Source organism: Diceros bicornis, chromosome 2 (assembly GCF_020826845.1).
Source record: "Diceros bicornis minor isolate mBicDic1 chromosome 2, mDicBic1.mat.cur, whole genome shotgun sequence".
Classification (NCBI taxonomy): domain Eukaryota; kingdom Metazoa; phylum Chordata; class Mammalia; order Perissodactyla; family Rhinocerotidae; genus Diceros; species Diceros bicornis.
In genome coordinates, this window is record NC_080741.1 from 22,673,743 (window position 1) to 22,699,216 (window position 25,474).

Here is a 25,474-nt window from a genome sequence, read left to right on the forward strand (position 1 = left end):
TTCTCTCCCTGGCTTTCTCCACCTGGTAAATTCAAGGTGCCACCTTTCCATTTCAGCCTACAGTCAATATTCTCTTCAGTCAATATTCTCTTCGTGGTGACCCAACTGTCTACATCTTGTTGCTATGGTTACCACAATTCTAACTCAACCCTCTCTCCTCATATTCCCCTCTCCCTGAAGCCAAATTATGTCCCATTAAATCCCACAGCACGTCCTCTGAGGACCCTGCTCCTGGTAAGTGGACTTCTAATAGGGCCTCTGAGGTGCTGGAAACCTCCAACAGGAATATCCAACCTTCAGGACATGTCAGCCCCCTGACTGTTCAGTACCTCCTGTTGCCATGAGTCCTTCCATTCTCTCTGGCTTGCTACTCCATGACAGCCTAGAGACAAAAGCATCAGAGCCTGTAACAGATGCACTCTTGGATTTCCATCAGCATCTGGACTGTGACCCACCAAAAGACGAGCTGATGAAAAGAAAACCAAAGTTAAGAAAATGAAAATGGTTTCAGAGAGACTGGCCAATTCTATTTGGGGTCCTGAAGAAAATCCCCCTTCATCATATTGATCCCTACTTAGCACTGATTTATCTGTTTATTGCGATCTCCTTCACTGGAACTCAAACCTCCACAAAGGCAAGGAGTTTATTTTGTTCCTGATGAATCCTAAGCGCTAGGGAAGTGTCAGGCAAAAATGAGTGCTCAATAAATAGTTGTTGAATGAAGGAATGAATGCATCTTTCCTAGCATTTCTGCGGTAGGTTCTGCCACCACTGTCTTATATTTTCAAATCTTATCAAAATTGCTGTAAATCACATCCAACATTAATGAGACATGAGTTTACCCTTAAAAACATGAGTTAATCTGCCAAGATACTGTAATACCATTCTTCTGAGCATTCTGTATGTGGAATTTGGCAGTATATTCATGTAAGAAAATTAAATGCACAGAGTCATATGTTGGTCACCAACCACTAAGGCCAATGGATGTTTCAGCAAAGATTGGTAAATTATTAAAGTGGCCACACACGGATTCATCCCCTCCCTGCATGTGTGCCACTACAGTGTATTTCAGATCGTCCTATCAGGAAGGAGTGTCTCTTTCTCCACCTCTTGAATCTGAGCTTGGTTTTGTGACTTTCTTTGGTCAATGGAATACTAACAGATATGATGCAAACCAAGGCATGAAATAAGCTAGCGCACTGGGACTCTAGGGAACCCTGTGACTGCCATGCTGTGAAGAAGGCTGGGCTAGCCTACTGGATGTTAAGATACACAAGACCCTGTTGCCCCAGCCAACAGCCAGCCGACCGTCAGACACGTGAGTGAGGCTACCTGGATCATCCAGCCATCATCTGATGCATGAGAGAGCCCAGGAGCGATCAGTTAACCCACTTCAGAGTAGAACTGCTCAGCTGACCCAAAGAATCATCAGCTAAATAAGCTGTTATTTAAAATTACGAAGTTTGGAATGGTTTGTTACACAGCAAAAGCTTACCAATACAGACTGGAAAACAAAATACCCATCTACCATTTAATAGAGACAAGCCTGCCTGCTTCTTTCCAAGTGACTTTGTCTTCATATGGGAAGGTGACTCTGCAGACTCTCGTGGCCCAAATAAATTTTAAATAGGGTGGCGCCTGTGTAATGATCCCCACCCATCATGTTCTTGCCCAGTGCCCCCTTCTGAAAAGCATCAAGAATTTTCAAGGTGAAATCAGAAGTAAAATTTGTTTCCAAGGGATAAAAAATAGCTAGCTTAAAAAAGTATGGACCTTTCAGTCAAAAAGTCATATGAAGCACAATGATAAAGCTAAAGAATATTCATGGTTTACAAGGGCAAGAAAATGGAAACCATATAAAATCTACCAATAGAAAACTAATTAAATAAATTAAGATATGATTGTTCATATACTGCAATATTTTACAGCCATTTAAAATGAAGTAGCAACAGCATGATCCCATTTTTTTCAAAAAAATGCAAATATAGACAGAATATATATACTAGAAGAATACACACCAAGATGTTATGCGGCTTTCTTTTCAGTGATGATGAGAGTAGGATGATTTTTGCTTTCCTTTTTTTTTTTTTTTTTAACTTTTTTCTTTTTCTTTTTTTTTTTTTTGCTGGAAAAGATTCATTCTAAGCTAACATCTGTTGCCAATCTTCCCTCTTTTTTTGTTTTTTCCCCCTCCCCACAGCCCCAGTACATAGTTATATATTTTAGTTGTAAGTCCTTCTAGTTCTTCTATGTGAGCCACCACCACAGCATGGCTACTGACAGATGGGTGGTGTGGTTCCATGACCAGGAACCGGACCCCGGCCACCAAAGTGGAGAGCACCAAACTTTAACTGCTAGGCTATCAGGGCTGGCTCTTGCTTTCTTTTCCTTATTTGTATTTTCTAAACTGTCTTCAATTACATGTATCACTTCTTAAAAACATCTTGAGATATAATTGACATATCTAAAAATTCACCCATTTAAAGTACACAGTTCAATGGTTTTTAATATATTCACAGAGTTCTGCAACCATCACTGTGGTCTAAATTTAGAACATTTTCATCACCCCCCAAACATTCTTGTACCCATTAGCAGTCACTCTCCTTTCCCCCCACCACCCCTAGGAAACCACCCATCTACTCTCTGTTTCTATAGATTTGCCTAATCCAGACATTTCATATAAACGGAATCATACAATATATGGTCTTCTGTGACTGGCTTCTTTCACTTTAGTGTAATATTTTCAAGGTTCATCCATGTTGTAACATGTATTCATACTTCATACATTTTTATAGTTGAATAATATTCCATTGTATGGATAGATCATATCTTGTTTATTTATTCATCACTTGATGGACATCTGGATTGTCTCCACTTTGCGGATATTATGAATAATGCTGCTATGAAGACTCATGTATAGGTTTTTATGTAGACCTATGTTTTCATTTCTCTTGAATATACTCCTAGGAGGGGAACTGCTGGCTCATGTGGTAACTATGCTCAACACTTTGAGGAAGTGTCCATGCATCACTTTTGTAAAAAGAAAAAAAGAGTTATAAAAATTGAAGAACAGATGTCTTGGCCTCATTAGGCTAGCTCCTGAGCCTTCTTCAGTCTAATTTGCCAAATGATGTAAGCAAAGAGATACCTTCCACCTCAGCTGAAGAGTACCTTTAAGAATTCTGCCTCAAAGGGGCTGCTGACTTACAAGCAATGGGTGAACCATGCATCCCTGCTTATTAAAGCTGGAAGGGATCAAGGTGGTCCTCCAGTCCAGTGGTTCTGGGATGACTAGATTTTTAACATGCAGATCCCTGATCTCCACCCCCAGACCTACTAACTCTGAATCTCCAGGGGTGGTGCCTGGGAATATGTATTTTTAACAAGTGATTCTGAGGATCGACAGGGCATGTGAACCACTGCTCTGGTGCTTCCTGCCCGAAGCAGGAGGACCACCTACGTCACTCCAGAGAGATGGCGACTGAACATCTGCATCACTCTGTACCTGGGAGCTGACAGCCGTGGGCCCAGCCACTTCCATTGCTGAATGGTTCCGTAAGAGCTCTCCAGAGGGACCTAGTTTTTCCCTTGCAATCAAGGAAACAGAGTCTAGCTCTTTTATCATAGATTGGCCTTTCAAAGATATGGAGCCAGCTATCTGCCTTATTTTTTCCTCCTCCAACATAAATATGCCCAATTGTTTTCAATCATTTCCAGGCATATCCTCCATTGCTGTCCCTCTGTTCTGTCCATCCCACAATCTGTCTGTGTTTCTCATCAAATATGGCAGTTGTGGGGGACACAAGACTCCAAGTCAGCCGGCACCAGACTGAAGAACAGAGGGATTAGTGCCTTCTGTGCGCATTTTCACAAATATGGCCAGTTCTCTTTTATAAGTAGCAGTAACCTCATGTTGTTCAGTATTCACTCAAGCAATGTTTGTTGAAAACTTGTAACATGAAAGGAATTAATTTGGATCCAGGCAACATGAATATCAGGAATGGCTAGTACCTGACTCAAGGAGTTTGCATAGCAATTTAAAAATTAAATAGCTCTAAAGTAAAGTGGAACATGCTAAGTGCCACAAGGAAGGGAGAGCAAATCCAGCTGATGGTATCAAAGATGAATCCACAAAGAGTTGGGCCAAGGAGGGTGAGGACCTCAAAGGTGAAGACTTGAGGTGGAGGGGGGACTCAGCAGAGGGCAGGAGAGAACACAAATGGAGGGACAAAGCAACACAGGGTGTGATCTGGAAAACCCCACTTTGTCATAGCCCAGGGCATCTGGAGCATTTGGAGGGGAGTAGTAGGTACACTGTTCATCCTTATTAAACTCTTTTTCATTAGAATTCCTGTCAAATCAGGTATTTCTCCATTCTGCATTACTAATTTTTTTGAACTTAAATGCAATTGATTTTTTTTTTTGATACTTAAATGTATCCCATTATATTTTATTGGGCTGGTTTTGATCCAACATTGATAAACTAATAGATAATGAGACTGGAAGGCGTTTAAGAAGTCAAGGAAACCTACTCAAAAAAGCTGGACTAGATAAGTAATTTTCAAGGTTTATGGTTTTGTTTCTTTTCCTTTTTTTAAAGTAGCGGAATGCTTTCCATAAACATCAATTGTAATCTAAGTTAGAAACCCCACAGGTAAAAATGGACAGATTCAGAAAAAGCAGCTCTGGTTGATGTTGGTATGGGTGGGTTGTCCAGAATCTTCCCCATTCTCCACTCAAACATGCCCTTGATCCTCTTCCCCCGTGCCCCACTGGAATGTTCTTGCGGAGCCCAGGAGCATCCATGTTCTTTAGATCCTGATGGCCACCCAATACACTCCGTGGCCCCCCAGCTTTGGGTCTCCACAGGTCCACCACCTTCTAGATCTCTACACCAGCCAGTGAAAAAGATTGAAACAGGACAAGGCACAGGATGGTGTCATAGGGGCCATGAACAAAGACTTCCCTCCAATTAAAGCATGTCCTTCCAAGTGCAACCTCTCAACCAGCTTTGCTCCATCCATAGGCCCTTCCTTTTCATTTACTTTTACTAAAATTCTTGGCCATGTAAATTTCAAAAAGAACAAATTCCAAGGAGTGGCAATGAATTATCACTTAACTACAAGAAAGCTCTCCAACCCTCTACACTCATTGATTAAAATACTGAGTTCTTCTTGGAGAATCATTTGCCCTGTCCTCACCTGTGGCTCCCAGACTGCGTATGCATTTAACAAATTCTTATAGGGGGCCACATGGAAATCATGAGAAGGAATGTGGGCAGCCCCTAGGAGCAAAGACCAGCCCCTGGCTGGCAGCCAGCAAGGGAACAAGGACGTCAGTCCTACAACCGAAAGTAACTGAATTTGGCCAACAACCTGAATGAGCTTGGGAGTAGATTCTTCCTTCAGAGACTCCAATAAGGAATGAACCCCTGCCAACCCGATTTCAGACTTGTGAGACCCAAGTAGGGAACTCAGTTGAGCCCACCTGGATTTCTGACCTAGAGAAGCTGCAAGTTTGTGCAGATGTTTCAAGTTTTTATAGAATCATCTTCCCCCCTTCTAATCTCAAACACACTGGGAAACCTAAAGGTCAAGCCCTTCTTACCACACTGAGGGTTGCCTCCTCCTCGTATTTCTGTGGCATGCATTGAATGTTTTAAAGTACGCTATTTTTTTTTAAATGCATTTGTCACAAGATTGTGAAAATGTGACGATTGCCTTCAGCCCCCCTTCTTCTGTGGCAAGGCCCTAAATTCACGGTGCCCCATGATCTTCAGCATAACGCACACTTGCCTCACCCCCATCTTCAGCTTTAAAAGGTTCGTGGTGATTTAGTGCCTTTCACCACCCCTCAGGAAGCTTGACAACAAAGAGAAATTATTTATGGATGTGGAAAGGCCAGGGGGTGGGCATTCATTCTTAATGTCTGCACTCCTTCCCTCCAGTTAAAGGAATCAATCCTTTCTATTCGAATTTCCTCCATTCATCGTGTTTTCACAGTGCCTGACACACAGTAGGAACTCAATATTTATTTATTGCATAAATATTTTAAAAGGTCTAACTTATGTGTATAACTAAATTTTGTACAGGAAGTGAAATATGGGTGTCTGAGAGAACAGGAGAGTTGAGTTTATGGAAGAAAAAAGCGCAGATAGAGATTAAAAGTCAAATTCTTCCTTTCGTCATCCCACTATTCGAGCTGTTACCAAGTCTAGTCTTCTTTAAAATACCTCTGAGAGCATCCCCTGCCTTTCTAGTCCTACTCAGTGGCAAACACTGTGGGCTGCCAAAGCCAATAGCCACTTGGTAGCCCGGGTCCCCCTTCCTAGCTGACACCCTCTCCAGTCCCAGCTAACTGTGATCCTTGACAGTGACATGGGTCTGTGACCCAGCCCTGGCCAATGGGCCCTGAGGGGAACTCTGCTTGGGGGTTTCTGGGAAAGGTTTTACTTGTTAATAAAAAAGGGCACATGGCAGGAAATGCCTCTGTTCTTCCCACTGTCATCATGTTCGCATGAGATGCTTGGAACTGCTGCAGCAACTATGGGATTAGGATCATGAGAAGACACCTGGCAGACAAGCTGAGGACCAGAAAGCAGAAAGGTGACAGCACCTGGGTCCCTGATGATGTCTTTAAGCCATTGAAAAAGCTGACTCTGCAACGACCCCACCTTCCTCCAGACTTCCTGCTCGGTGAGATGAGATGAAAAATCCCTACTGTTTAAGTCACTTCTAGTTGGATATTCTGCTATTGACAGAGGAACGCATCCTAACCGATACCCATGACCCCCACCCTTATTCTCTCACCTTGGGACCTCTCCCCCAGGCTTCTGTCTGCCTTTCCCCCATTCCGCCTCATCTGTCCAAACACACACCACTTCAGGGCCAACTGTCTGGATGCACAGCTCTCTGGTGAGATCCCCACCATGGCCCCCTTCAACCCACTGCAAACCCAGGCTCCTGCCTCGACCACAAATGCAGACATACTGCCAAGTACACACCACAGGGCCATGTCCATGCGTGTTGTATGGGTTTCCTAGGGCTGTTGTAACAAGCGACCACAAACTTGGTGGCTTACAATAATAGAAATTTATTCTCTCACAGTTCTGGAGGCCAAAAGTCCGAAGTCTGTATCACTATGCTAAAATCAAGGTGTCAGCAGCGCCACACTGCCTCTGGAGGCTCTAGGGGAGAATCTATTCCTTGCTTCTTCCAGCTTCTGGTGGCTGCTGGCATTCCTTGGCTGGTGGCTGCATCACTCCAATCTTCAAGACCAGCATTTTCAAATCTCTCTCTACTCTGCTCTCACATCCCCTTCACATCCTCTGTGTGTAAAATCCCCCTCTGCCCCCCTCTTATAGGGATACATACGATTGTTTCTAGGATTCACCTGACAAGAGATTTTCACATATCAAGGTATATGGGGTAACTATTCGGGTTCAAAACTGATTCGGCTTGAACTAAAGAAGCCTGACTTACGGCCTGTCAAACATACATTGTACATCTGCTTTAACCATTAAAGTAAAGAATACACTCTCTTGAGATAAGAATGCATATTTCTCCTATGCCCTATTGGTAATGCCCGGATTAGTCGACTATCTTTCCCACCAACAGGGTCATGTTGACCTGCTAATCTGCAACTAAATATCTCTTTGAAACTTTGATGAAAATGTATCCTGGGTGTGTTTCATGTATGTTCTTTGTCCTAAAAAGATATAAGACTGTACTGAAAACCATGCTACTCTGGAAGGCTTTCTAAGGCCTTCCAGGGTTATAATCCTCACTCTGGCTCAAGTAAACTCACCTTATTTCTCTTATCTATAGAATGGCTATGGGTTATTTTGTGTCAATACATCCATATAATGCAGGATAGTCTCCCATCTCAAGATCCTTAACTTTAATCACATCTGCAAAAATCCTTTTTCCAAATAAGGTAACATTTACATGTTCCAGGGCTTAGTACCTAACAGTGTTGGAGGGTACTGCTCAGCCTACCACACGTATGTCTATGTGTGTACACCCACCTCTCTGTATCTCAGGGAGGAGCTGCCTCTGGGAAAGGAGAACTAGAGAACAGAGGGCCAGAGCGGGGAGGAAGATTCATTTTTTAATATATACACTTTTGGACTATAAGAGTTTTGTTTAAGATTATTATAAAACTCACAATAATATTTTATCTCAATTTGCAACATAATTCACATTATCACATGGAATTTTTTTTTAAGATATATTCTATCTTAGCCAGGTTCCCCAGAAGCAGACCCTGAGAGGAGGATTTACCGCAAGTAACTTACTAAGGCGCTGCTCCCAGAGAGGGGGTGGGGAAAGCCGGACTAAAAGCAGAAGCCAAGCAAGGTCACAGGTTTCTGCAGTGTCTCCTGGACAGCAGCTTAGCGTTGTCCCAGGGGGAAGCTCTGCAGGGTAAGTTGTGCTCAGAAGTGTCCCGACCTGAGACAAGGGAGCTGGGCTTTCATACACCCAGTCAGTCACAGACAAGGACTACCTCGGGGGCATCTGAACCTCTAGGCACTTCTGGCTGTCCTTGCCTGCGCAAAGCAGGCTCCGGGAGCCCTGGGGGCAGGGTCAGCCAGGAGGCACAGGCGCGGGCTGCTGGGAGTGAAAGCACATTGGTTAAAAGAGATCCGGGGGATCTAGAAGAACACGGATGTTATCCACTACGTGTTCTAATGGTGAAAAAAATTAATACATGTGTTTTCTCTTCTGGTCTGCCTCTGCTCTTGCCACTTCCCCCCGGCAGGAACCGCCCCCCAACCCCCCTGACTCATCCACATCCTGACGGTCAACACCCCGCTGAAGCCCACTGGGTCCAGAGGCCTGGGTCAGCCTCCACGTTCTCCCAGGGCACTTCTGTCCTGTCAGCAGCACTGAATGCCTTGCTACTTATTTGCAGGAAGTCTTCTTCTCACCTGGATGCTCCTCGAGGGCAGGGGTTCAGCAAACATCCCTCTGTGTTGCTGTCCCAGGGCAGCAAAGAGAGATCGCTCTCTCTGACCCTCCAGGGTTTCCCAATTCCCTAAGAGTTCTCTGTTTTGTACCCACTGATACCCTTCACCTTAAACTATTTTTACTCCTACATAATCTTCCATGAGTACCAGCCACCCCTGGGAAGCGGGAGGGCTGCTTTTGACCCAATAGCCCATCATCTCTGTGTCCTGCCACTGCTACAATCCACGTGACATTTCACGACCCCAAGCCAAGTGCTGCTGCCAAGGAGGCAGAGGGAACATTCTGTCTGAAAAAGAAGAAAGAGGGACAGATGGCACGCAGGGGCCCACCACCCCAGCACAGGGTCAAAGATTCAGATCAGAAGTCGGGACTCAATGACCTGCTGGTGGCTTTTTTGGGTCACTGTTTTTAAATACAGTCTCTATTATTTGGGGAAGAGGAGTGACTTACTTGGCAAACACAGACCGTACAAACTAAGCTGTCCCCGCCAAGATCCTGACAGCAAAGAGCGCCAGAGGCCCTTTCCAGGGCCAAGAAGCACAAGGACTTCCAAAGTTCAGGGGAAAGTTCAATATGGCGCCGTGGCCAGAAATGCTGGAAGGGAAGCTGGCTCCAGGTGGACGTGTCACTCTAGAACAAAAGCTGGAGGCAACTAAGGAAATCAGAAGTCTGTAGAGATTGATGAGGGTGGATGTCTGAGGACAGAAGGGAGGTCCCTGACCCTCCAGGGATGGTGACAAAAGTGAGGCAAACCCAAAAAAGGAGGAGGAAAGCTAAGCCTAGACTGAGACGAGATGCATGTGACCACATCCATATATACGCGTACACACACCTTTTTAATTATGTTCAAAGCAAGAAGCTGTACAGAAAAAGGAGATGTTGAAGACAATAAAAAGTAAAATTACTCAACTCCTGTTTTACTTTCTTTTCTACAAGGAGAAAATAAGTCTATCTAAAGTCTAAGAGAAAAAAGGATGAGGTGAGATATAACTAGTGATCTTTTAACAATTAATATTTAATTACACAGTTAAATGAGTATTTATATAAAAATGAAAATATTACAGACAAAGCAACCTCCCATCCTTTAATTCCAGGTCACAGGTAACCACTGTTATCAGGTTGATGGGTGCCCTTCCAGGCCTTTGTTCTGCATTTGCATATACCCAGAGGAAATACATCATACTGTTTTGTGAAGTTTTTCCCCATTAATGGCATCACACTGTTTGTATCTGTACTAGTCAGGATTCTCTCGAGAAACAGAACCAACAGGAGATAGAGAGAGAGAGATATCTATACTTATATATATGCATATATATATATATAAAGAGGGAGAGATTGATTTATTTCGAAGAATTGGCTCATGTGATTATGGGGGCTGGCAAGTCCAAAGTCTGCAGGGGAGGTTGTCTCTTAAGGCCCTCAACTGATTTGATGAGGCCCACCCACATCATGGAGGATTAGTAATCTGCTTTACTCAAAGTCTACTGATTTGAATGTTAATCACATCTAAAACATACCTTTACTGCAACATCTAGATGCGTGTTTGACCAAGCAACTTGGTACCATAGGCTAGCCAGGTTGACACATAAAATTAATCATCACAGTATCATTTTGCAACTTGTTTTTTGACTTAACAACCTTTGCTGGAGTTCCTTCCATGTCAATTTATACAGAATGACCACATCCATAATAAGGATGTACCATCCTTTATTTAACCAATCTCCTACTGAGGGACATGTACCTTGTTTCCTTTTTTCTGTTACTAATAATGCTGAAATAATGTCCTTGTATATGATTTCTTTGTGAACAAATGTATTTGTTTCTCTACAAGAGATGGACGTGAGGTATGGACTTGCTGAGTCATGGGTACTCATGGGTGCACATTTAAAATTTTTAATAGAGGGCCGGCCCTGTGGCTTAGCAGTTAAGTGCACGCGCTCCACTACTGGCGGCCCGGGTTCGGATTCCGGGGGCGCACCGACGCACCGCTTCTCCAGCCATGCTGAGGCCGCGTCCCACATACAGCACCTAGAAGGATGTGCAACTATGACATACAACTATCTACTGGGGCTTTGGGGGGAAAAAAAAAAAGGAGGAGGATTGGCAATAGATGTTAGCTCAGAGCCGGTCTTCCTCAGCAGAAAGAGGAGGATTAGCACGGACGTTAGCTCAGGGCTGATCTTCCTCACAAAAAAAAAACAGAAAAAAGAAAAAAGCTCTTGCTAAAAAAAAAAAAAAAAAAAAAATTTTAATAGAGCTTGGCAACCTGCCCTCCAAAACAAACCTCAAAATTTTAGATGATGAATTTAAAATCCATCGAGACTAGATGAGCTATGTCTTAAGGAAGAGGTGCTCAGGCATACCACTCAGCACACTAGTGTGTCACTGTCGAAGCTGAGAGGGGACACGAGGAGTCTGACGCGAGTGAAAGCACTGAGAGAGCTGCTGGCATAGATCTGAGGTTATCTGACGACCTTGCAGGCCTCCTCTGTGCTGTGATTTGCTCGGGGCTGGAAGAAGAGTGGAGTTACAGCCCGGGAGGGGCTGGTGTCTTCAGTCCTGGTCCTGTCACGGCAGTGATCGTTCACGGAAAGATCTTCTGTATCACAGGAAAAAGGCAGAGGACTGCTGTCTTTGGCACTAAAGGCTATGATCTCAGAACCAAAATAATTATCTTGGAGAAACTGTGGCAATGAAAAAGAAATGCCAGATGGTTTAAAAAGAACAAATATTGGCTCCCTTGTCAGAGCAGAAGGTGGTAAATTCTAGATACCATAGCAATTGATGTTACTCCTGGCAAATTGTAGGGGGGTTGTAAAAGAGAGGGTTGGGGGCCTTTGGAAACAAAAGATTAATCCCCAGAAGCCTGCAGAAGTTCACGAAGAACAAGTGGGACCTAATATGTTGTGGAACAGGGTCATGGGACAGGTAGGGTGGAAGTATGCCCAGAGTGGATTTCAGTTACAGAAATGCATCTTACCAAGCCCCTCGTGATTCCTTCAGGGACAAGATGGTGACATGTTAGACGGAATAATGGGGCCATCTAAAGCCTCTGTGGAGGAGTCTGGGGTAGCATTAGGGACCAGAGGAGAGATTCCCACAACATGCCAAAGAACCATGTCCTCCATCCAGTCTGTTTGACACTGGAGAGGAAAAGATGCACAAAACACCCCTAATAAATGCCTTATGGGTGGACTTTTATCCCACTCACAACTGCCTTTAATTGTAGGCTGTAGGTTTCCAACTGAGAAAAATGCAATTATTTGCATTGGACTCCGCACTCTCCTGAGCCCAACCTCCTCTGTGCTTTTACAACAAGATCAAGACCATCGGGAGAGGATCTTTCTTATTGATGATACCAGGTGACTGATAAAGGAAAGTGCTATTTATGCCAAGTACTACATTCATAACCTTTTAATATATTACCTCTTTTAATTCTCATCAAATTTGAGACGTTGTTACCAGTGTCCCCATTTATCCAACTAAAAATAGAAAAACAAAAAGGGAGCAGTCTACTTTTCATCCACTCAGTTAGTTATTCAGCTGGGAATTAGAAAGCCAGGATACACACCCAGGCCAGACTCGACAATCTACATTCTTTCTCCAACAGACTGCACTGTTTGCAGAGCTGTGAAGAGCTAGGTACAGTTTTTGTGAGTGTGGGTGTGTGTGTGTAGAGAGGGAATGGCACACTGGCACACAGAGCTGAGGACATTAATATGCACAGGAGTAAAGAGGCAGGAAAGGGACAAGTCAGTCCCAACTGTGAGCAGATAGAAGCAGCTGGTCAGAGAGGTTTTGTGGTCAAAGCCCAGGAGTTCATGGGCTGGCCTGGGAGGACAGTGGTTGCCAGAAAAGCAGGGTCAATCAGAAGCCAAGAGGGACCTGCCCCGGGCTTGAACAGGAAAGACCTTCCCAGAGGCCAAAAGAGTGGGGAAGAGAGGAAGTAGCTGGGTCTCCAGGGTGGAAGGTGAGGGAGCTGGATAAACACCCACAGGCCTGGAGGGGGCATGCAGAAGGGTGGCTGTCTGTGGTCAGAGTGGGGGTCTGACAGAGTCTCTTGAAAGAGCTGAGTCATGGGCAAACTGGCCCTGGACGGGACACTGCTGGGCTGGGTGTCACAGCTGGATACACGTGGTTCCTCTAAGGCAGGGATTCTCTAAGCGGGCTGAATATGACACTCTGGGGGGACAGCCTGGATAGCTGTGTTTAGAAAGCTTTCAAGGTGATTATGATACAAGCTCAATTCCGAGAAATGTTGGTCTACCCTTGGGCTGAACCAAAAGGCCTCCAACCCAATTCAGGAAGCCTTTACTGGGTGCCCTGGAGAACAAAGATGAATATCTCCAGGCCAACAAAGTCACAGTGAAGGGAAGAAAGGGGATAAATAAATAACAATGATTAGAATAGGAGCCTGACAAGAGTATGCACACAGAATTTTGGGAACACAGAGGAATGGTCTTTAGTCCTGAAGGAGTCTGACAGGCTTCCTGGAGGAGGTGACCTATGAGCTGACTCCAAGGCTGCCTACACCAGCTGCAAAGAGAAAGAGAAACTCATACACCAAGGGGTACAGTCTGCCCAGAAGAGTTCTCCCCTCCTTTTGCCCTTGAGAGATGGTAACCTCAGAGGCTGACACGGCTAAAACGGACAGGAGTCTGTTTCCACTGTGGGAAATACAGGGATGCTCCAAAGACATCAGAGAGAAGAGCAGGTCTGAAGACTTGTGTAGGGAAAATTGGTGAAGAACAACATCAAAACCATTAATCCACTTCTCGTCACTATCATGATAATTAAGAAAATCTGTTTCTGCCTAACTGGATGCCAGCCACACCTGTATATCATAACGTGGAAATGTGATGAAATAAAGGCCCATTCAGTGGTGTGCCAGTAAATGCTTACAACTGCCTCTTGTGCGGGGGGGCGGGGGATCTAATTTCTAGCGTCTGCCAATTTCAGTGGTGTAATACTTCCACCATGGCCAATTTCAAGCTACCGATCTGAATGAATCTGTCACTGAAAATGGAGTTGGGAAGAGATGCACAGAACTGGCTTTGCAAGCTGGTGCACACCACTGGGCCCATCACAGCTTTAAACCTCTACTTCATTTCCAAGGATTCCTGGGGAAAAGCCAACGCATTCCTGAAGCGAGTGTGTGAGTGTGTGCATGTGTGTTTGTGTAGGTGTGTGAGTGCTCACCTGCAGTCACAAAGATGGGACACGGGATGATGACAACACGACCCAAAACTAATATCGCCAAATAGATTAATGCTAGATTAATGCACAAAAATAAGAGGAAAAAAGTTCAAATATGTGAGAAAGAAATAAAATTGACAAGTAAACCTAATGGAAACCAATCTGCATATCCAGGAAAAGTTTCTGAATAAATGATCTAACTTCTTAACCTGATAAACCTTAACCTTCTTAACCCATAAAATCGACCTCTTTTTGAATTAAAAAGACAACAGCGTCCTTATTTTAGTTTGTAACCTTATCTCCTTCCCACAGACATTTCAGGTAGTATGCATTCAGTTACCCATCAAGGTCACAGTTAGTTTCAAAGGCTAAAGACAGACAAATGACTGGAGTACTTTTTCCATCACCCCTTCATCAAATAACACACTACAGACATCTGGCAAAACTGGCCCCTGTACTGTACTTTTAGATACTGCTTCTTCAAATCGAGTGTGCATGAGGAACTGGAGGGTTATGAAAACACAGATCACTGGGCCCCATCTGCAGAGTTTCTGATTCAGTAAGTCCCAGGTGGGGCCCAAGATTCTGCATTTAAAACAACTTCCCAGGTGATGCTGATGCTGCTGGTCCTGGGACCAGACTTTGAGAATGATTTTGGATCTTTGCCATAAAGTCATCTTTCTTGAGGAAACCACAATGCCCTCCCTTAAACAGCTGTTGTAACATGCAGACAGCAAGAGATTTTTACACACGTCTCCATGGCCTGCTAATTGCTTCCGCACACGCACCTATTGTTGGTGCAGCCATGCATGGCTTGCTGATAGCCGAGTGTTACAGAGCAAACTGAGTGTGGACTGTGTTCATGGGGTCCTGATCCTCGACTGCTACCCCTGTCATTTCATGTTTCACCATCACCTGGAGCCTTCACTCTCCTACTTGTGGTGGGCTGGATGAACGGCACTGCCTCCACCTTACAGTTGAGGAAGCTTAGGGTCCCGAGAGAGGACATGACCTTTCAGACTGAGCCTCATTTCCTTTGCACCCCATTTCCAGTTAGGGGCGTGGAGGTGCACTGGGACTAAGGTCAGATGGGAGTAACCGGTGGAGCCTGATCACAAACCAGGGCATCATCTGACTCCTTACCGTCCTTACTCCACATGCCCTCAGGACTCCTGGCCCCTATCCTAACTGTCCTGGATGCTGTGTTTTTGGAATTCCTGTGTCTGATTACCACAGTTTAGTCCATTGCTGTCACACTTGCAAGCAGTTATTTCCCATCACTGTTGAGATGCAGGCATGCCCCCCACAGCCCTCCTCCCCACTTCACGCCTGCTCAGAACTGCTGCGGGCTAAAAGGCTGGGTAACAGAGTCCTTGGGGCACCCCGGCCCAGCAACCAGATGAGAGACTCGCCTCCAGGCTGCAGTTCCAAGGGCACAGGGTGTGGCGAGCACTGCTGTCTGGGGGTTCCTGGGGCCCCACATTCCTCACAAAGAGCTGCATCCACATCTGTCTTACTTTGGCACAGAGAGCGGTTGGCAGGGGTGCCGCAGAGTGATGCCAACCCTGTGCTCTTTCAGGGCTTACGCGAGAGCGTTCAGGAACCAGTCCTCTCTGTTCAAACAGCTTCTCCCTTTACATCCCAGATCCTGGGTGGACAAGAGACAACTCGAAAAAGCCCAGGCTTCCACAGGTAGAGAAATGCCTTTAAAGTACACCCCAGTGAATCTCAGAAATAAACCAGCTCTTCTAAGGGCCCAGAGGAACGTGGTTTGAGGAATTCCTCTGCCCACAGCAATTTGGTGGCCTCATGGGTCAACATTTCTCAAAGACACCCTTCAGCACTTAATGTGTACCTTGGGCCAGGGACCTAACTTCTCTGTGCCTCAGTTTCCTCATCTGTAAAACAGGGGCTGTCACATTACTTACTTCATAGGCTTACTCTGAAGTTAAGTGAGCACGTATGCATACTTGGCAGAGGGAGCCATAGGGTCTACCTCTAATAATGATGTTGCTGTTATTACCATGGAGGCCACAAACTGTGTGTTCACCTCATTCATGTCACTTACAGTTTTTAGTTCTACGCAAATTCATGAAGGAAGAATCTCCTTCCACCCAATGGTCCAGCACACACAAAGTGTTTTTCCTACCGAAAGGGGAAAGCGGGGCCCACCCCCCCCACCTGGAGGGTGGAAAAAGAGGGGCAAGAAAGGACGCAAGGGGTCCTCCTCAGGTCTCCCCAGGTCACACTACCCGGCAGAGAAAAGCCACAGCTGAGCAGCAGCCACGGTCAGGTCCAGCCAGCGGGTAAAAGAATCACCGTCCAAACACAAGAAGCGCCCCTGCCAATCCCCCACTTACTTCCAGGACTGTCCATTGTTCGACAACAATAGCATCATAGCCCTGCATGGTTTTGCTATCTTCTGTGGAAACAGCTTCAAAGATGAATACTCCATCTGTCAGGCCGTGTAAGGAATCTGTGGAAAAAGAAACGGGCGGGGGGGGGTTCTGTAAACCGTCTGTGGCAGAAGCCTTGCAAGCAGCAAAAATTTTCACTGCATTCATTAATAATCCCAATCAGAACATCTTTTCAGCATGTTAATTAAAGAAGGCACACACAGCCATAGAGTCTAGCCCCATCAGAATGAATGAGACTAATTTACCTCGCAGTTTTGAATAATATCCTTGATTTTATGAGCCCAAATTTCATTGTTAGCAATCACCATTTGATTTCACGCGTTTACCTTCCTTTTCACGCTCCAGTGGCAGGATGCACTGGGGAGAAACTATTCAGGGTAAAACACAGTCATTGGAGACAGTTTTTAGAAGAAAACTATATTTAGGTGGAAGAGATTTTTTTTTTTTACAGGGGGATAGATATAACACACCAGATCTGAGCTTGTCAGACCCGTTCTAGACGCGTTGATTCTTGGAAGTTCCCATGATGCGGGCTGCTGTACAGACAACACTTCAGGCAGCTCTTGTCAAGAGGTGGGATTTGGGGGAAGGGGGAATTTTCCTGAATGATTTACCACTGAAAATGTTTCCTTGGGCACGGCTCCCATCCATGGACCAGGTTCTGAGTTCTGCATGATTCAACAATGGACACTAAACATACAGCATGACTCAAGAACTGCTTTAGGCAACAACGTTATAAGGAAACTTACAACGGGGTCCTTGCCACAGCAGAAGACATCAAGGGAGGGGCTTTCAGCCCTTGTTTTGGTTAATGGCTCCTAACGGCCCTGGATTCATTTAGATAAGAAATTGCGGGAAAGAGGACTGGACTTAGAAGAAGGTAGTCTGGGTCCGTGCTCTATCATGAAAAGCAATGGGACCACTTTCAGGAGCTTGGTCTCTCATCTGTGAAATGGGGTTGTGGGCAGAGAATTCCTCTCGGTCCCTAGATTCTAGCCTACGAATTACAGCTCAATCATTCTGTTATGGACAGAACTGTGTCCCCCGCCAACTCATATGTTGAAGCTCTAACCTCCAAAGTGACTGTATTTGGAGATAGGGCCTTTAGGGAGATATTAAGGTAAATGAGGTCATAAGGGTGGGCCCTAATCTGATAGGACTGATGTCCTCATAAGAAGAGGAAGAGACACCAGAGCCACCCCCCTTTTGCATGGAGGAAAGGCCACACGAGGACACAGAGAGAAAGTAGCTGTCTGCAAGGCAGGAATAGAGGCCTCACCAGAAACCGAATTTGCCAGCACCTTGATCATGGACTTCTAGCCTCCTGAACTATGAGAAAATAAATGTCTACTGTTTAAGGCACTCCATCTGTGGTATTTTGTTAAGGCAGTACACATAAAAAATGTGTTTAACGATATACTATTTTTATTTTAAAAGGATAATTCACATAATAATGTGACCTTTTTTTTCAGGGAGGGAAGGGAGACAAATTCAGAAAGTTCTCTGAATCATACTGGAGTTCAGGAACTGCCAGCATTTTCCAGCAGTCACAAAGAAAAAGATGGACAGATGTAAAGACATAACAATCTTTAGCTTGTCTTCCAACAGACCTCATAAACAAAATCAAAAGGCTATCAAAATGAGAAAATTATTTGCAACAACAAAAGCAAATAAATAAATCACTAAGCTTAACATTCTTTTTTTTTTTTTTGGTGAGGAAGATTCACCCTGAGCTAACATCTGTTGCCAATCTTTCTGTTTTTTTTGCTTGAGGAAGATTAGCCCTGAGCTAACATCTGTGCCAATCTTCCTCCATTTTGTATGTGGGTCACTGCCACAGCATGGCTGAAGAGTGGTGTAGGTCTGCAGCCAGAATCCAAACCCACGAACCTGGGCTGCCAAAGTGGAGGGCGCTGAACTTAACCACCACACCATGGTGCTGGCCCCTTCACATACTTTATATGTAAAAAGCTTTTACAAATCAAGAGTTAAAAATACTAAAATACCATTAGAAATGGGCAAAGGACATCCACGAGAAACTAATTAATTCTCTCTCTCACTCACTCACTCTTGATAGCCAGTAAATAAGTCAAGTCATTCAATGTCCCCCATCATTCAATGACGGGGACATGTTATGAGAAATGCCTCCTCAGGCAATTTCGTCATTGTACAAACATCATAGAGTGTAAGATGATATAGCTTACTACACATCTAGGCTCTATGGTACTAATCTTATGGAACCACCATCGTATATACAGTCCATCATTGACTGAAATGTCATCATGCAGTGCATGACAGTATTGAAAAAAATTTTCATTCTCTCTTTTGTTTATCAAATTAGCAAATTTTCAAAAGAAAATGCTCACTGCTGGTAAGGGTATGGTGATATGGAAAGCTTACTATGCTAAGTAAATTTTAACTGCACAGTCTTTCTAGACAGCAATTTAACAATGTCTCAAGAGCCTGAAACAAAAAAGTCTATTCTCTTTGAGCAGAAATCCTTTCAGTCTATCCTGAAGTAATAACCACTAATGCCATCAAATATTAATCTACAAGCATTACTTAGAAATTTCTTAAAAATATAAACAGACTAAATGTTCAACAATCCAAATATTCAACCATAAAAAAGTAGTTAAATAAATTAGGAGATTTCCATACAATTAAATACTATACTGTCCTGAAAAAAAAATCACAGGAATTTAATGATTCAGAAAAATGCTTTAGGGACAACACTATGGAGAAAAAGACAGGATACAAAACCACAGTAGGAGGTGTATGTAAATTTTTATGTTAAAAAAGTGTTAGACGAAACTTGAAGGAAACACATAAAATGCTAGCAGCAGTTATGAGTGGTGGAATTAAGTATAATTTGATTTTTCTTTTTTATCCTTTTCTACAAGGTTAGTACAAGAGTTCATACAGGCATAACACAAGTAAACATACAACAAAGATGACAAACAGTTTTCCTTTTCTCTTCTCTGCATGGCTCTTGAAGGCAGAACTAGAACCAAAAAGTTTTAGAAACTATGGGGGGGAAATTTTAATACAATCTAAATATGAAAAGCCTTCCTTACAATAGTCTAAAAAATGGATGATAAAGCCTCAGAAGAGTGAGCAGCATGTTACTGGAAGCATTCAAGTTCACACTGAAAACCTTTCAGCCACTCACTCATTCCAACCCTATTAAGCACCTATTATGTACCAGGTACTCTTGTGGTCACTGGAGATTGAGCAGGCAGAAAGACAAATGAAGTCCCTGTCCCATAGAGCTTACCTTGCAATGGGAGAGGGAGACAATAACATAATGTCAGAGGTGATAAATGCCATAAAAATATAAAGTGGGCTAAGAGGAGAGAGCGAAGGTTGAGGCAACGGTGGTGGCTATTTTTGAAAGAGGTATTCAGGATAGGTCTCCCACGTTGAGTAGAGACATGAACTAACTAAGCAAGCAAGTCATATGGATCTGCAGGGTTTGAGAGTTCAAGGTAGAGGATATAGTTTAAATAGAAATGCAGAGTGAATGAGGGGCAGCCAGGGACCAGAAGAGCAGCAGAAACATGAGAAAAGAAAGTCAAGACTACGATGACTGGTGGGGACACCAGCCAATCTGGGGGCTTTCTATGACTTGGTTGGCCAATGGAATATCAGTAGGTATGATGCAAGCAGGGGCTTGAAAGCACTTGTGTGGTTGAGCTTGATCTCTTATGTCTCTGCCACCACTTCGAGAGGACATGCCCCAGCTAGCCAGTTGGTTCCAGGAAGATGAAACACACATGGAGCGGAGCTGCCCCAGTGGGGTCTAGCTTAGACCAGCTGACCCACAGACCTGTGAGTGAGCCCAGCTGAGATCAGCAGAGCTGCCTCAACAGAGCTGCTCGAGCCAACCTGCAAACATGTGAGAATAAATTTATATGTGAGAATAAATATGTGAGGATAAACAGAGCTCACTGTTTTAAGCCAATGAGCTCTGGAGTCGTTGGTTATGCAGCAGTATCGTGACAATGGCTGACTGATACAATGCCCAACCTAAACTGAAAAACATGAGACCAGTGTACTTTGCTTGGCCTGGGGACTTTCTGGATTATTCCAGAATGATAGAGAGGCCTGACTAGCTCAACAAACCACAGCTGTGAGGTTAATTCCTGGAGCACAGCAGCCTTATCCTGATATTATTTCAACCTGAGAAGATAACACTCCATTTCAAGAAGATCGCCGTGGGTTAATCAATACCACGCTCCAGTTTCTTATTTGCTTCCTATCCTGAAAGTCTGGTATCAAACAGCATTAGCAAAAATTCTAGGCTCACCTCTTTCATCTGCTGTGCTAAAAAGTTTCCCCCAAGTGTTGGTTCAATGCCCTCCTGAGACATCTTAGCTTGGTGACCAGGGAAGAACAGAGCTGCTCTTCAGCTAAACCACATTACAAGTATTTTGGGGTCCAAGACAAACATGGACCACAGTCCAGGTCTGCGTAACACGGGTCCTGCTGGAGCCTCTGCTGCAGTAGGGATGCCCTACAGAGCCCTCTCAATAAAGCTTTCCCAAGTCCTGACCTGGGGATGCCCAGGACCAGAGGATACTCAATGATTCCTTCAAGCACAAATTCTCTCAAGGCTTCTACAAAAATAAGTTATATCCAATTTCCAAAGCCTTTACCTACAGATCTCCTCAAGGGACGACCTCCCAGCCCTTTGAATATGCTTACCATGTGCTTTAAGTATTAGAGCGTCCAATTTGACATAAATAATATCATAATATTTAGCCTGCCAACAACACTATACAGCAGAGTTGAGGCCCAGAAGGGGGAAGGAGACACTGCAGCCCATCTAGATTTTCTCTCCCACCCGCTACTAGCTGTCCCTCCGTCGTCCCGAGTCACAGGCCTGGGAAGAGGGCTGTGTGGTCAGTAGGGAGAGGTATGGCTGGGCTTGGGGGCATAAAGTAGGAACAAACCAGGTCCTTATGTACCAGCTGACTCGTGCCGTGTCTGCCTTCCCGCCTCTCAGCCCACCGCTCTGCTATTCTGAATCCAGTGTGCTGATTCCATCTATTTAACTATGAGGCAAGTTAAGAATGGCTGTCAAAATTTGGTCATCTGTAACAGCAAAAAAGTCAATGAACCACAGAGAGCAGACAGCTGGGCTTTTAAATAGCCCCTTATTTTGACGGCCTCATCCACTTCGCATCTCCTTATCACCCTCCTGGCTCAGCCTCACTGTAATGTGCACCGAGCTGGGTATAAATAGGTCTATCTTAGAGTGAAGGCTCCTGATGTAAAAGGTTAAATCGCCCTCCATCTATGGAAAACACTCCATTATCTCTGCATTTGTTATTAAAGTAAAGATGCTTCCCTACTGTGCACAGAAAGCTATTTGCCCTGGTATTGTATAAATATTTGATGCTGGTCTTTTGGCAAAAGGCCACCTTAACATTCCAAGCTTATGATTTACAAGAAGGATGTGGGAAAAGGAGATTTGCCCTATTATCCCAAGAGGTGGATCCCATGAGGCAACTGCTCTTCCCCTGCAGCCTCTGAGACATGAAGACTCTGTCTAGCAAGCTAACCTTCAGGCTCACCCTACATGCTGTTCTTCTCCAAAGTCTACCTGAAATGTGCACACCATGGCAAGTGGTCAATGTATGTAGTCTATAAAAAAATGTGACTCTTCTTTTAACAAGCCAGGTTGGACTAAATTGTCCCCACTGGGGTAGCTATCATAACTGATTTCCTTGGCTCTCTGAGTGCCCCTTCTCCCCATCAGAGGCCGCACGATGCTCACAGCACCTCCCTGGTTCCAGGAATGGCATGCGCCAACTGCATAATCATAATTGCACGTGCTGTCATACTGATCTGTAACCCCACTGCAAATGCAATCACTGTTCAACCGATCTCGGATAACGGTGCCATGTTGCTCCCGAATCACACCACAGCTAATTTTCTGACATTATCAAGAGAGCGAGCAGGCCTGCTCCTGCTCTTACTTCCCGAGCCCTCGCTGCTGCTCTTGGCCGGCCTTCCTTCCGGCATTCTCAGTTTGAAGCAGTGACTAATCTATAGGAAATATTACTCTTCTTCAGTTACAGTAAGGGTTAGCCTGCAAGTTCGGTGCCATTTAACTGACCAGATGCGGAAGAAATGCTGATTTGGTGCTTGGTGGATGGGAGGTAGTCAGCAGGCAGAGTTCATGGTTTCTTATTGAATCCTACCCAAAATTCTGCAAGGGTTATCCTTACCTCCTGGTGGGTGAGAAAATGGAGGCTACAGAGTTAAATCATTTGTCCATGTTCAATTGGAAGGCCACAACCAAACTAGACCTTTCATTCCAAAGCCTCTGCTCTTTGAACAGCTAACAGATATTCACTGAGCTACCACGAGTGACGGACCAGGTGCTGCTGCTCCAGCAGGGGGCAGGTGTGAATGGCCTCGCTTCCTAGCCCTGTGGAGCGGGTGCTCTCCGACCACTATACCTTGGTGTTTTGGGTGGCATCTCAGGAGGGTCACAGGGAGATGGCCTGAGGGCTTCAGTTTGGGGCCATAACCATGCAAATGCTATGCTTTCTTACAGGTGGCAAAAAATGAATAAAAACACATTTGTAAATGGACAAGTTGTGTATAGCGACACAAGGGATAGTAGACAGCAACGAGAAAAAATGACCTGCAATTATATGTAAAAATGTGGATGAATCTCACAAATATAATGAGTGAAAAAAGCCAAACATGAGAAGAGCATCTCTATTTAAATAAAGTTCACAATCTATGGTGTTTCAGGTCAGGACTGGGGTCACCCCTGGGTAAAGGGACTGTGAGGGGCATGAAGGGGGCTTCAAGGGGGCCTGTATGTTCTATCTCTTGATCTGCTGCTGGTTACATGGGTGTGCTCACCTTGTGAAAAATCCACTGAGCTATATCCTTACAAACTGTACAGTTTTCTGTATGCGTGCTACACTGCAATAAAACATTTACTTAAAGATGTGCTGTTACGGATACAAGAGAAAATATACTTAATGACATAAGCGAAATCTCTCCCCTACATTACTAAGTGGATCCTGTGAAAGAGAAGCCACACCTGTAACCACTAGGCCAAACATTCCTGAAGACGGTGGTGTCTCATGGGAGTGGCCATTGGAACCTCCTGGAACCTCATTCTCCCTTCCTTTCCATTGCCTCCAGGCCCCAGCTCTTTGCTCCTCCAGATCCTAAGTGATAACAACACCCCAACACCAGGTTCTCCCCTCACTACCATCGGCCTTACTGCAGGTTCCTAAGTAATAACAACACCCCAACACCAGGTTCTCCCCTCACTACCATCGGCCTTACTGAGCATCTTCCAGAAACCTTTATTGGTCACCTTCTGTATACAGGGCACAGTGTACAGGCACTAGGACGAGAAGAAGCATAGGAGGCAGGAGCTGCCTCAGGGTTTGCGAGTATGTCTGTATAAAATAAGTGTCCCGACACGTATTTCATTTGAAATATGCACAGGTTTTTTACATATGTATTTTGCAAATATAGGTAATGTAGGTTATGCTGGGTGTCAAAAAAGGGGGTATAAATACCAAATGTTATTTGGACTTAGATGCAGCTGGGGCATCAGGGAGAGTCTCAAGGAAGACCTAATCTCTTAATCTTTTAAAAAGGGTAGGAATGGAGAGACATCAGGTATAACGTGTCTCCAGATGTGATGCCACAGGTAGAACACAACATCATCTAGAAGATGTTCTAGTCATAAATGCTTAATTTATCAAGGCCTTAGAACTAAATTCCAGTTTATAGGAAAGAGAGGCTAGAGAAATAAGATAAAACGACATCATGAGGCACTGACCAGACAAATCCAGAATGCAGGACATTCCGCAGGATAAGAGGCTAGATTTATTTCAAGCAGTCAGGGTCATAAAAAATGACCTTTCTAGGTAAAAGAAAAGTGAGGACATGGTCACTGTCTGCAGTACATGTCGCTAGATTGGATTCTGGTTTGGATAACTTGCCGCAAAGGACATTTTTGAAACAACTGAAGACATCTGAGTATGGGCTGGATGAAGATGATACTGTCAGAGGGGGAAGGACAGTGGAGCCAGGAAAGGGCGAGGGCAGGGGAGGGGGAGGGATGGGCAGGGCCAGGACAGGGCCAAGGGCAGGGCAAAGGGTGTAGAGTGAGGGCAGAGCGAGGCGGGGACAACAGAGGGCGAGGGGAGGAGAGGAATGCAGAGCAAGGACAGGGCCAGGGGGACAAAGGGAGGGCAGGGCAAGGCAGCTGGTGGCAGCAGCAGCATCGGTGGCCAGTGACAGCAGCAGGGATCCTGCAGGCCTGGAAGCCTTTGGTGACAAATCAGGCTCCTGGGTGGGTCTTCAGATGGTGGGCACCCAGCTCCACCTCATCCTTATGCTGACTCCTCATCAACAGCAGACGGTCTCCCCTCCTGGCCTCTCCCACCCTGGAGAAGCGTAGATTCTGGCCTTCGTCTCACTGGCTGGAGTGTCTGTGTGCCTGTCCACTCTGCTACCTGACCAACCCCTGGACTCGTGCATACTGCTGGCTGGTGACCCAGGTCCTGCTACTTCTCTAGGGTGACCCTGGAGCTCCCCTCCTTCCCTGAGGGCCGCCCAGGGTCCTGCTGGGGACCTTGACCTCTCACCAACACGGCCACCTCTTTCCTCTCTTTTCCTGCCCTCCTCACGTTCCTTTTCCCCGTCCACACCCTTCTTTCTTCCTACCACTTTCTTGCCACTTACTAGCTGGTAACGTTGGCAATGACTTAACCGCTCTATGCCTACAGTTTCCATGCTGTAACCCAGGGATAACAACAGTACCTACTTCACTGAGTCGTGGGGATTAGCTGACCTGCTTAGACCAGCACCAGCGCAGAGTAGCTGCTAGGTATCCGCTATCAATGT

General features: G+C 44.9%; 1 protein-coding gene across 3 annotated transcripts in view; it reads right to left on the minus strand.

Annotated features, from left to right (window-relative positions):
• RFTN1 (raftlin, lipid raft linker 1) overlaps positions 1-25,474 on the minus strand; it is a 200,834-nt gene that overhangs the window by 24,489 nt on the left and 150,871 nt on the right. For all 3 annotated transcript variants that reach the window (XM_058553634.1, XM_058553614.1, XM_058553624.1), the window contains one exon: positions 16,526-16,641. In XM_058553634.1, the coding sequence (XP_058409617.1) occupies positions 16,526-16,641 (116 nt within the window). The remainder of the gene's footprint in view (positions 1-16,525; positions 16,642-25,474) is intronic.